The 13027-nt window shown below is 44.0% G+C and overlaps 1 protein-coding gene across 1 annotated transcript; it reads left to right on the plus strand.

Moving 5' to 3' along the window:
- Nucleotides 1-1270: 1270 nt before the first annotated feature.
- On the plus strand, nucleotides 1271-9317 carry larp6a (La ribonucleoprotein 6, translational regulator a). The gene is made up of 3 exons (XM_072695015.1): nucleotides 1271-1878; nucleotides 5981-6179; nucleotides 7376-9317. The coding sequence occupies exons 1-3, from the start codon at nucleotides 1307-1309 to the stop codon at nucleotides 8468-8470; spliced, it is 1866 nt and encodes a 621-aa protein (XP_072551116.1). The 5' UTR covers nucleotides 1271-1306; the 3' UTR covers nucleotides 8471-9317.
- Nucleotides 9318-13027: the final 3710 nt, after the last annotated feature.

The following is a 13027-nucleotide window of genomic DNA, read 5'->3' on the forward strand; positions in this document are numbered from 1 at the left end:
CTGTATCTGGTTTAAATATGTCTTGAGTGTGTTTACACTTGGCCACTATCCAGATATAATCCTGATACTCAAGCGCTGAAGTCAAAGAGTGTACGGCAGAATTGGGACATGCTTCGCCTCACGTCCCTTCACGTGTATATGACACTGCTGCTTAAACATCAAATACCACAGCTGCTGCTACAATGGATAAGTGGTGGGAGGCAGAGAACCATTTAAAGGTTAATGCAACGTTAAAATCTCTACATAGTGCTTTTTCTGCATAGTTTTTTTAAACAATCCAAAAACCCTATCAATCTTGATCAAGAAAAAGATAATAGATTCCACTCAAAATTAAAGAGCGGAAAGACCTTTTCTCCATTTTTCAGTTGGTTTGTGTGAGGAACGTTGCGGGAACGTGGTGGAACATGGGTAACTGTGAAGTGGACTTACAAGAGGCGCACACCAAGTGCTAATAGGGGTGCTTGGGAGCAACCTTATTAGGCAAACTGACATAAATGGGACACCCCATACAACATTGCACACCCACTGGACACACACAAATGAGGGGTGACTAAAACACAAATATTTATTTTGCCTCACTGTACATTATGTGCACCTCTCTGCCATTCAAAAAAATATATTCTTACATCTTCGGCATTTAATTATGCAGAAAAATTGGCTAAGGCACATTAGCTATGGAGCAAAGTCATGGGTTTCTGCATTCTTCAAGTCTTGTGGTTCCAAAGCAAAACTTGACTATCTTTGGGGAAAAGAGGAACACTGTGTACATTTGATTTTTGGATGAACTGTACCTTTAAGGGCACAGCACTGGGGCTGGATAAGCATATTTATGAATGGAGCGCATAAGCAATCACCCTGTGTGGGTTTTCCCCTTGCCATCAGATAGCTAGACAGCCTATACCCAAGCCTTTTTAATGGGAGGAGAAGGAGGAGAAGACAGCGACATTTCTATTAAGGCAATCGCTGTGGGCTTTAACTGACGAGTTTACTATGAAATAACCCCACATGTACTATCTTTAGCATGCAAACACGACAAGCATGATCTGTACAACACAAAAAGGCCGAGACTGGGCTGTTTTATTTTCGTCGCAGCCCAAACGCAAATCCCTTCCAAAGTGCCAAAGCCTATTAAGCAATTTGCATTAGCAAGTGGGTCGAACCCCTGTCCACGCTGCCTGATTGCTTTCACGTGCAAACAATGGGCGACCTCCATTGCTGTGTCGCTATATAGGCACGCGCGGCGGGCAGCAGCCCACCTTCATGAGTGAAATGAGAGGAACAATAGGGAAAGAAAGCGAGCGAAAGCATGCACGCGTTAGTGAAGGTTTTCCTCCGTCTGCTCTCCTTCCTGCTGCCTCCCTCTTGGCTGCAGGCGGGTTCATGCTGGTGGGCCGGGCCTGAGCACCTCCACGACTCGCCACGTCTCAAACGCGCAAAGCCTCTTACAGACAGCTCCCGCCTTCCTCCTCCTCCTCCTCTTCTTCTTCCTCCTCCTACTTCTCCTCTTCCTCCTCCTCCTCCTCCCCCTCCTCCGCCTAGCCCCGTCTCACTAGCTGCAGCTGCCTCCTCCAGTCCCGCGGGCTCTGCGTGGAGGGGGATCCGGGAGCTCTGGCAGGCCGTGCGCCTCGCGCTACTCCCGCGAGCCCGCGCTTCCTCCGACCCGCTGACGCTGCCGACTACTTTCAGCGCGAGCATGAGCGCCGTCGAGACGGAGATGGAGCCCGGGGACATGGGCACCCGAGTGACCATCACCGTGGCCATCCAAGCGGCCGAGGACGAGGAGCCCGACGAGGAGGAATCGCTGGAGTGCTCCGGCAGAGGCGAGCTGCACGGCGGCAGCTGCAGCGAGGACGAAATGGCGAGGCACGAGAAATCCAGGTGGGGGAGTCTCGCGCGTAACCTAACATAACCGCACGTTATTACTAACAGGGGTGGTCTTCGGCTGAGTGGAAGCCTCACTTGGCGCTATATGCATCCACACGTTTGGTAGAGGTACAATAGGCGTGTGCCAGTGTGTCCATGCTCTCTGGGTCTGGGTTGCTGTAGCTGCTGCTGCTGCTGCTGCTTCCCCACCTGGATTTTGGTCACATGCAACACATGGTGTACACAGCACACGCGTCCGCAATCTGCCCAGTCAGTATGAACCTTAAATCTGTTGCAAGTGGCTCTCACGTCACTGTCGGAAGAGGATCTCGTGTATGTGAAAGCCGCACTTCCATGAGTGAGTCTAAAGAGGGTCTACTGTAGCCTGCTTTTGAGAATGTGTTGGTTTATACGCCATAAAATGTTCAGCCAAGCTAAATGGCAGCTGGTGTTTACTGTAGGGAGGGTGGATCGATACTGGTGTCTCGGTACGTCCGATCCTGAGGCTTTGTTTTGGACAATTCTGACTGGAAAATTTTATTTAAAAAAAATAGAAATATGCATATTAATCAATATTATTTGATGAATAGTGAATAGTATTATTGTAAATTAATGTAAAAATAATTATAGTAATTGTGTAGCATTGGAACTACTTTTCCTTACGCCCTCTCATGAAAACACACCGGCTCAGGAGGTCACACAAATTTCTCCCATGTTGCTGTGCTTTGTAATGGCAGGCATTTAGGAGTAATTTTGCTACTGCGTCTATAATACTAATACAAATTGGCTTAAATGTAATTAATGCCTAAATTTCATAATTCTTGCTGTGAAGATCCTGAATATGTAATTTTCTTTGTGCGAAAAGGCTCTTCACAGTCTTGAGGTAATAAAAATGAGTAATATTGGCCTCCTGTTTCTAGTTTCTGGATTTCTCACAGGTTTAACATGAATCCGCTGCAATAGTCTTTCAGTTAACAACCTTTTCTCGTCTATAGTAAAGCTTGTTTGTCTTGGGAGACGCACAAGCTCTACTTATGACAGCAGCAATATGTCTTTTTAAACCTGCGGTTAGTCATCATTGCCGTACGGGGCTACTGGAGTTGATCTTCAGCTGTATAATCAAAGACGTGCCAAAAACTGTGCCCTGCTGAAAACTCTCGGCCGGTTCATTATCTGGCATTCAAATGCACTGTATGGGATCACCAGCAGCTGTGTCTACTCCCATTACTTTGGCTTTAATTGAATTAATTAATGAAACTCATGAATGGAAATACTACGAGCACCGAGCATGGCTGTCTCCATGCAGGACTTTCAATATTTACTATGAAGCATTCCTGTGGACGGTGACCCCAAACTGTTGGTTGTAAGTCCTTTGACCTGATGACTGTTGTCGGCTCAGGGTGGAATGACACCCAGACCTGTTGCTCCATTTCCCCTGCGTCATGCCTGCTTGGCTTGCTACTGCTGGCCATGACACTGGCTAATTCAATGGGCTGGCAAGTTAACACAAGTGTTAGATTAGTGAGGAATGCACGCTTGAATGGAATTTCCCAGTTGTAGCTCTGAGCACTATTGATGAACTTGAGCGTCTTAAGGTTTTTCCAAGTTGGTTATGGTTTTGATGAGGTTTACATTTTAAAATGACAGAATCGAGCACTTCTTACTGCATATGTGACTGTATGCATGATGTATTTTGATGAGCGTTTCATTAGATTATGCCAAACTGCGAGAAAGGCAACCTTGCATGGTACTGTAGCCTAAACATTAACCAGATCAGATTTCCAGACAGTGCTTTACAAAGCAGTCCAAAGCACTCAGCAAATGAGACCAGTTACCAAAATGTGTCCAATACCAGAACAACTATATGAATGGTGTTGCAAGAGACCTACACCGGTATGCATCACCCAGCACTATCCACATCCAATCTCCAAGCCCAGCTGCACTGTAATTTTGTCCTTTTGCTCTGGCACAGCTGATTCAGCCCATGAAGGACTTTATCATTAGCTAATTATGTGATACAAGTGCAAGAAAGACATGAGGCTGCAGTGCAGGTGGACTGGGAGGAGGCCCACATTCCTCACACACATTACGTCAAGAGGTTTTACGCTTTTGTCTGCTGTTCTGTTCGGCTGCTTTTTGAATTGCTGCCAGGCGCCCACGACAGACACATCGGACCAGTTAATTGAGTCTCTGTAACGTTGCCTTTGTGCCTGTTGTGGTGTAGGAGGTTTCCTGACAAGCTTTTTTTTTTCTCATCTTGTCTAAATGGACGCCCCCACCCATCCCAACACCCCTGTTCACCAGCCGCCGCTGCTGATCACTTCACTTGTTGAACGAGAGGCAACATTTCATTCGGCTCCGTCCAGCCTTTTTTTAAAGGGCGTGGGAGGACTGCAAAGCCGATGAGTCATCAGTTTAATTTGATTTTCCTGACTGTTTTCAATCCGTCGAGTAGGCAACCCCTCAACAATGGCAATCGGGGACCCTTTTAATTGTAGGCTAATAGAAAAATGATTGGTGTGCTGGATTTGGCTTGAAGCGCTCCTCTTGTGTGTTTCAGTGTGGCAGCCCCTGGCGCACCATGTGCTCAATCGGTCACTTCATGGTCATCAGATTGAGGTCTTGGCTTGTGTGTCCAGGCTGGCTGGACACTTCGTGATGTTGTGGGTAGTGCGGAGGACTTGTTTGTGATTCTGTGAGGGGGCAGTCGGCTCAACAGGCCCCCCCCACTGGTGTGATGTAACTGCTGCCAAAAATGACTAACTTCTGGCTGGTTTACTCTGGTAAAATTAGATCATATCTATCTACACAAATTATAGGGTCTGGTTTTCCCAGTCATAATGGAATTCAGTGGTCCTTGGACTTTCACTTTGCCATGTAATCAAGGCAGTCAGCATGTTTAGGAAATACTCCTAAAATAGCTGGAAGGGTTTGGTTGATAAGAGAAAAAAAAATGAACACAAGCTGCTAAATTGCCTCATACAATCAGTTGTCGTTGTCTTATTCAGCATTGTATTGTGTATTTGGCATCTTTCATTGCACTGGACATGGATTAAAGCAATCAACCAGAAATGGTCAGAATCAAATGAATGTAATTAATGACTTGCCCCAGATGCTGTTGATCAGTAGCATATTTGGTTTAAAATGGAATGTACCAGGCTAGTTTTCACATCTATATTGATGGTATTTAGCTGATGCCATTATCTTATCCAGAGCGACTTACAAGTTTACTCATATTACAGAGGTGGGCCAATGTAGTGTTGGGGGTCTTGCCCAAGGACTTATTGGTGTAGTGCAGTACGGTCACCCAGACTGGGAATCGAATAATAATGGCTCACCGGCAGGTGGTGATGTTCTGTTGTGCCACACCAACCACTAATGTTTCCAACAAACATCCATTGAAGCTGGAAAAAGTCACACACAAAATGCTTCTGCCCCCAGATAGACCAAAGTGGTTTAGTAGACAGTGAGTATTTTTACCTATTAACTTCTCCACTCAACTGAATGATGGGACAGTTCTTTCAGTTAAACCTTGTTTCCATATTAAAAGGCATGAGTAAAGCAAATACTAAGAATTTGGCATATTTATAGAGATGAGATTGCTAATAAAACTGGACTGTGTGACACTGGTTTAACGCGGGCTTCACTTTACAAATGTCATGACTGATTGACATCTGGGGTAAAAGAAGTAATGTTCAATTGATCAAACTGTTCCTTTAAACTAGGTGATTGCAACATCAGTTTAGTTCAAATGTCTCACCCTTTTTGTCTAGACTTGAACATAATGTGGGTCAGGGAAACTAGCCCCATGTGTGCCCAATAAATGGCACTTGTTGTGTGGTCCAGTAAACATGCCCTGTTGCACCAAGCCTCTGAAGGAGGCTTTTTACCCCCCTCATATCAAAACACCCCTTTTTTTTTTACCCAGTTTCAGAACACCAATAAGATGGTTTAAAATATATTAGAGCGTCACCCTTCTCATACAGAGTATCTTTTATAACTGCAGTGTGGCTGGGGTGTTAAATACCCAGTTTACTTGGAGACTGCAGACGTTTTACACTGACGTGGGCCTAGGAGAATATCCAAGTCATTCTATTTATCTCTTTGTTTCTCTCAGTGGCGCTGGCACAAGCGGAGGAGAGTTGGAAGAGGAGAGCTGGCAGCCCCCGGACCCTGAGCTCACCCAGAAGCTCGTAGCCCAGATTGAGTACTACCTGTCGGACGAGAACCTGGAGCATGACGCCTTCCTGCTCAAACACGTCCGCCGCAATAAGCTCGGCTTTGTCAGTGTCAAGCTGCTCACATCTTTTAAGAAGGTAGGTAGCAGTGAAAAATCTGCACCAGGGACCTAAGGCTGCATCCAGGAGAACTGACAACTGTTGCGTAAACTGCCCAATGGGTCTATGAATCATGCATTTCACAAAGGCTGCAGGCTTTCAAACAAAATACTATTTGGCATGCAGTCAGGGGTGCAAGCTCACTTGTTGACCTCCCAAGTTTTGATGATTCAGTACATCATTTGACTGACAATTACCCTACAGTTGGGTTATTTTGGTCCAATTCAGATAATTCACAAGGCCAGAGATGTAAAATGGAAGTCAAACATTTTTATGCTTTCTAATTGCACTGATTTCCATATTTTATTAAACTGCTGAGTAATGTTTCTATTGCTACAGTAGTGAAGCCTGTTCAGCCCAGTGTAAATGTAAAGAACATTATAGAATGGCCTAAGTCATTCCAGTAATAGTTCTGCTGCCACAGTAGATTTTCATGGGCGGTTCCAGTCTTTTGCATTACAGCAGCTCAACCTTGCATTCTGTTGCAAGCTGCATTCTGACTTCCCCTTTTTAGATCCACTTCCTGCTTATCTGATGCAACAGTCAGGCATCAGTACAGGAACTTGTCGACCAGAGATTATGACAACGGTGCATGCAGCTGCATCAGAGCTGGGTACTTATTTAATGATGTCTTCATGAAAAGTGAGTTAGCAGCGTGTCCCTGGAACATTGGTTAATGCTGCTGTTTGAGTGGGAGGAGCATTTACTGAAGAGCTTCATCTCCACAAATGCAAGACTATACAAGCAACATGCTGAACTGGATCGCTAAATATTTCCAGTGGCTGATATCCTGGAGCAGGATTGTTATGGCGTTAAAAGGTTCATAATCACTTCGGTACAAATGGATACTACACCTTTACATATGCCAGTGCTTTCAGAAGTGAGTTACTGCAGTTACTGGAATAAACAAGGGCACAGGGGTATATTCTGTAGGTTTTTCCTGCACTTTTTGAACAAGCCCAATATAGGCCAGCCAATCAGAACTGTAGTTTACTGTAGTAACAGTCTTTAAGTACACAGTCCCATCCAGTACTGTGGAATAAGGGGGTTGGAAAATGGTTAAGATGTGCATGACTAATCTTGAATAACCTTAAGTGCTTGAAGTTAACTGCAGTTGATTGTTGGGCAGCTACATTTGTAAGGCCTCAATTTTCTTTTATATTTTTGTCCCTCAGGTGAAACATCTGACCCGGGACTGGAGGACCACAGCCTATGCATTGCGCCAGTCCAATCTCTTGGAGCTCAATGATGAGGGCCGGAAAGTCCGGCGTCGGACGAGCGTCCCAGTGTTCGCCAGCGAGTCGCTGCCCAGCCGCATGCTGCTCCTGAGTGAGCTGCAGCGCTGGCCTGAGCTTGGCATGGCTTTGGCAGGTGGAGGAGGGGCTGGAGATGGAAGCCCTGGTGGTGGTGCTGCTCAACAGGAGCGCCTTATGGAGCTCCTTCTCAAAGCTTTCGGTGTCTACGGCCCCATTGCCTCAGTGCGGGTACTAAAGCCTGGGAAAGATCTTCCTGCCGACCTGAAGAAGCTGAGTGGCCGGTACTCGCAGCTGGGCAGTGAAGAGTGTGCAATTGTAGAGTTTGAGGAAGTTGAGGCAGCTGTCAAGGCCCATGAGGCCTATCTGGGTGGAAATGGAGATGGCAAGGGCTTGCTTGGGCTCAAGATGGTGCTGATTGGGACCAAGCCACCTAAAAAGAAAGTGCAAAAAGAGCGACCAGCAAGGGAGGAGGGTGGTGGAGGAATGCGCAAGAGTCGCTCACTAAATAGCAGAGTGCGTGAGCTCCAATATCATGACGATTCAGCCTGTAGTTCTTCAGAGACGGAAAGCAACCCCACCTCACCGCGACTTGCCCGGAAATCGCGCTCTAGCTGCAACAAGCTAAGCCCGACCAGCGGAGGCCCACCTAATTTCCACCTGTCTCCTCGCTCCAGTCCCTGGAACAGCCCTAGGGCCAGCCCCAGCGCTCAGCGGAAAGCCACGCCCCAGTCCGGAAAATCCCCCCTGGCCAGTGAGGGCAGGCTAAGCCCAGAGCCGGGTCGCCGCTGGGCAGACTATTCTTCAGACAGCAGCCTGACCCCCTCAGGAAGCCCATGGGTTCAGCGTAGAAAGCAGGTGGCCAGCCAGGAGAGCAGCCCTGTGGGGAGCCCCATGCTGGGCCGAAAGATCCAGAATGCAGATGGGCTCCCACCAGGCGTGGTGAGGCTCCCCAGGGGCCCAGATGGGACACGTGGGTTTCATGAGCGGGGCAAGGCAGCAGCCACTCAAACTTGACTCGAGAATAAGTGGGAGGACCCTCGCTACCCCAAAAAAGAAGCAGCACTGGACCATGCAGCAGTAAGGTTCACATCCTGCACCCTGTTGGATTTTGAATGGTCCTGACTCATCCTTCCCCAAAAAAAAAACTTCTAAGTGTCATTGTCTGCTTGACTGACTGTCTTTGTGATACTTTTTATATGGGGGTTTTGTTTTTGCTTCATATGAATTATTGACTTAATGTGAAATTTATTATTGTTTAAGGTCTAGTGTCATAAGAAAGGGATGTTATTTTGAATGCAGATGACAAACTATGACTATGCTGTTTTTTTATTTAATTTATTTTTTTTTTTTACCCCCAACAAATGTCCTTTTGTCCTAAAAAGGTGTGATTCTGACCTTCTGAATGTTGTAATGTGCGTGTTTTGGTGTGGACAGTGGTTTAGGCAAATGGTCTTGATCTGAACATCACCATATGCCTTGTTAATAATTGATGAGCACCTAAAAAGCAGCAATGAAACTTTGCTCTTTCAGTGGCCATAACTTCTCCCTGCCATTTGGTTGAATAGTAATTGCTTAAGAGAGGTTTTTGTTAAGTTTTAATTTGTGTTTTTGGTTTGTTTTTGTTTTTTTTAATGCCTTTCTGCCTTCCTAGACCATAATGGTTTATTTTAGAAGTTACTATTCTAGCAGGGTTATGTCAATAAGTGAAGCCCTATCTGCTTTGTTCAAGTGTAGCATCTGAGAGAAGGGGTAGTGAGGTGTCTGGCTCCAGCACGTAAATGCTTTGCTTTTGCCTTTACAGCTGAGCAGAGACTATGTACAGCTCATTTCCTATTGTACAAATAAATCACTATAATGGCAAGCTCATGTTCTTTCCTTTTTTAAATTCTGTTGTCTGTGTTAAGTCAGCTCAGTGCCTCATGCTGGGATAACAGCAGTGTTTCATGTTTTCTGTGCAGTGCCACAAGTTTTTGATTTGTTGACTAACTGCTTACTTAAAGCCATGATAAAATGGGTGAAGTTGAAGCTCTACTTGACCATAGTTTGATCCCCATTTCAATATTTGTTTCAGAAATGGTCTTCCACAAGTTCCATGACTCTATTTTCATTCTGAAATTTCAGGATAAAGCCTCGTTTTTTTTTTTTCAGCAATTTGTTTCGCACACAAAGCTGCTTTTACAAAAATTTGGATACTGCTCCATGTGCCCCGGTACTTTCTTGGAAACATCCCTCTTACAATGGCCTTATGTAAATCTGGTCTCCTCAATTATGCATTAAAGCAAAAGGATACTTGGATAGGATGCTCATTCTGATATTTTCAGAATCTGGATTCTGGCTACTTTTAAATGAATTAATTGAAATCCCTAAATGACTAACTGAATATTGTTTTCTATTCTCTACTCTGCTTGTTTGCAAGCGACTTAATACCTTTAAAACTAGCAAAACTCTTAATACAAACATTTTGAAGATGCTTGACTTCGTAGGAACCCTTTCACAGGTCTCCTTTGTGTCATTGAAGTATGATTTATCAGACCTGAGGATACAACACTCTGGGAATGCAGTTGCTGCTGTTTTATAGTTGATAAGCTCAGATCTGATGTCTTTCACAGGAGCTACAAGGCTAAACTAGCTAAAATGTAATGGAAGTTTATAACCTAGCATTAAACACCATGCTAAGAAAAGACAACCATATTCACCATTTTGTGTTTTTAGACGCAGATGGAATTTGGCCTTCACCTTTAACTCGTCCATGCAGTGAACAAACACACAGTGAGCGGGCGTATACGTGCCCATCGCTACGACACCCGGGGAACATTAGAGGGTGAAGGGCCTTGCTCAAGGGCCCAACAGTGGCAGCTTGCCAAGCCCTTGTCAAACCCACAACCCTATCATTAATAGCCTGGTGCTCTCACTAAGCCCCTGAATCACACCTGCTTCAAATTTTTTAAATAACCTCAGATTTGCTTATGTGGTTTCTGACTACAGGCGTACTATGTGTAATGGGATACGTTTGCTGCCACTGTCGGGTATATACTGGAATATTTGTCCATTTTGATATGACAAACTAAAATAGGAAAGGTTTTGGTTGATCGACATTTGGGCAAGGAAAATGTGTAACTACCACTTTAAGCATTTGGTTACTAAATTAGCACAGATCAGCATGCCAGCAAAAACGCTGCTGGAATGGTGGTACTCAAATGCGCCCATTTGAAATGCGGCACAGATGGATGCAGGCTTATCGGGGTTTTCAGAGGCTTAGATTTGTAGAACTTGGATGCTATTGAACACACTGTTTTGTGTGTGTGTGTGTAAGAGAAAGAGACAGGCTGCGTATTGGCAATCATTCAGCTCTATTACCTCTGAGATCATAATTTATTCCACTGTGTGAGATGCAATTTCTATGTTTCTTAGCAACCACCCCCAGAAAAGAAGCCAGATGAAAAGATTGGAGGAATTTAAAGAGCATTTTGTTCGAGATGAAAAAGGTTAGAATCATGCAGGGAGGTGGGGCTCGTTGTTCAGCCAGGCCACATTATTGCAACACAAATGAGGCCCATTTTATACAAGTGATTTTAAGCCCCCCTCCCATCTTTTCAGTGTCTCAGTGCTGTGACTAGGCCTTTACCAAAATTACACTTTTTCTTACCTTGCCATTTAACCATTTATTTTAATTTGCTAAATTACTAATACTATGGGATAAGCTTTGTCATAGTGAATGATGTGCAATTTTCTGCCTTTTCTGCTACACTTTTTGGTGCTAGGGTAATCAAGAATATTAAAGAAATAAGGAAAATGAAAGATATTTCACTTGCCACAAATGTAGATGTACCAAGATGTGCCGTTTTTTTTAGCACTGGAGCTATAAGGCTAACAAACTATAGACCTCTGAAGTCACAAATTTGCAGTTTTGCCATTCATGTTGGAAAATCCAGGTCTTTCTATATGACAGAAATATAAGACACAAATGAAAACTGCAGCCTCTGGTAAACAAAAAAGTTAAAATCCTACTAGGTTTCGTACTGTGGACATTTACCCTCCCCCAAAGGCCTGTATGGCCTTGGAATTATGAGGCCATTAAGGAGTTATGTTGCATGTAAATCGACTTTTAAGTTTTAACACTATTATATGACACCAGCTAGTTAAACTGTACACTGCTACTGCCAAAACAACCCAACTATCCTCATTTGACAATGCTTACTGGTTTATTTGGGGTGTTTTATTGTGGTTATAATGTCAGTTTAGTGCACAACAGTGTTAGTGGCCTCCAGTGACATTTGGGAGAACACCGGACATAACGTCTTGGTTTAAGAACACTTTTGTTTACCCCAGAATGGGATTTTCTAAAATCCCATTTATGTCTGTCATAGAGAAACACAGCTTGGACTCGGCTTGGACATGATGCTGACAACCACCTCTGTGGTCTATGGAGCTATACTGTACACTGCACCAATTAGCAGTGCATAACTGCATGGCTTAATTGCTCACAGGTCCAGCTTTACTAACTAAGACAAAGCAAAACATGATCTCTTTACTACAAATGAAATTTGTAGTAATGCCTAAAACTAGTCTCCCATGTTTACTAACCAAGGCTTAGTTATTATACTGATTAACGCATACTACCTTGTTACAGTAATGCTATTTTTTTACTTTTATTGCTATTATGGTGGCCAACAGCACTGCATAGCATACTTTACATTCTCAATTCAGATCTGTTCAATAAGTACATGAAGCAAGCTTGATTGTGCGGCACCATTTGCCCACCGGAGTCTGCATACAGAAGTTTCCCCCACTGTGCGAAACCTTTATGGGTGTAATTCCTTAAGCTGCAGGGAGCACTGGAGCTGTAATGTTCTTGACCCATGTTGCTGTAATTACAGACTTGGGCCAAAAATGGACCTAACGATAAGCCCACTATCAAAGCTAAAACAGGCTTTTCTGAGCATTTCTGTAATTTTGAGCAATGTTCCTGGCAGTTTCAAGGAAATCAAGAAAACACATTTGTTTTTTTTGGTATTGTTCTCGAGCACAATGGATTTGAACATCTCAAATTAAAATGCAGATGGTGAGTTTAAACATAAGGGTTTGTACATCCAAATTGTGATGTGCATAGAAATTACAGCCCAAATTTAGAAGTGACATAAGTCATTTTAATTCATTTTAAGTTTTTCTCTCTCCAGCTATGTTATGTTGGGATGCAAATTCGGGTACAAAGGAGCGAACAAATGATCTAGAGTTTATTCTCCTTCATTTACGTCTTTTGCTGTCACCTGACAAGAGGACCGCATATGTCCACTGCAGGCCAACACGAGGCTGAATCAGTTATTCAGAATTAGTTATATTATTATTAGATAAGAAATCAGGTGTCTTCAGTTTAGATTCATGGACTTAGGCTGATACTCTCATTCAGATTGACTTATATTTGAATCATGTTACACAAGGAGGCAAACGCAGCATTAGGAATCTTGCCAAAGAACTCCTATTGATGTAGAATGGAGTGCCTGTCCGGCTGAAGAATCAATAGTCTACAATGGGCAAAGCAGTGTTGTTCCCAACTATATTACACCACCAAAT

Source organism: Salminus brasiliensis, chromosome 13 (genome assembly GCF_030463535.1).
Source record: "Salminus brasiliensis chromosome 13, fSalBra1.hap2, whole genome shotgun sequence".
NCBI classification, from domain to species: domain Eukaryota; kingdom Metazoa; phylum Chordata; class Actinopteri; order Characiformes; family Bryconidae; genus Salminus; species Salminus brasiliensis.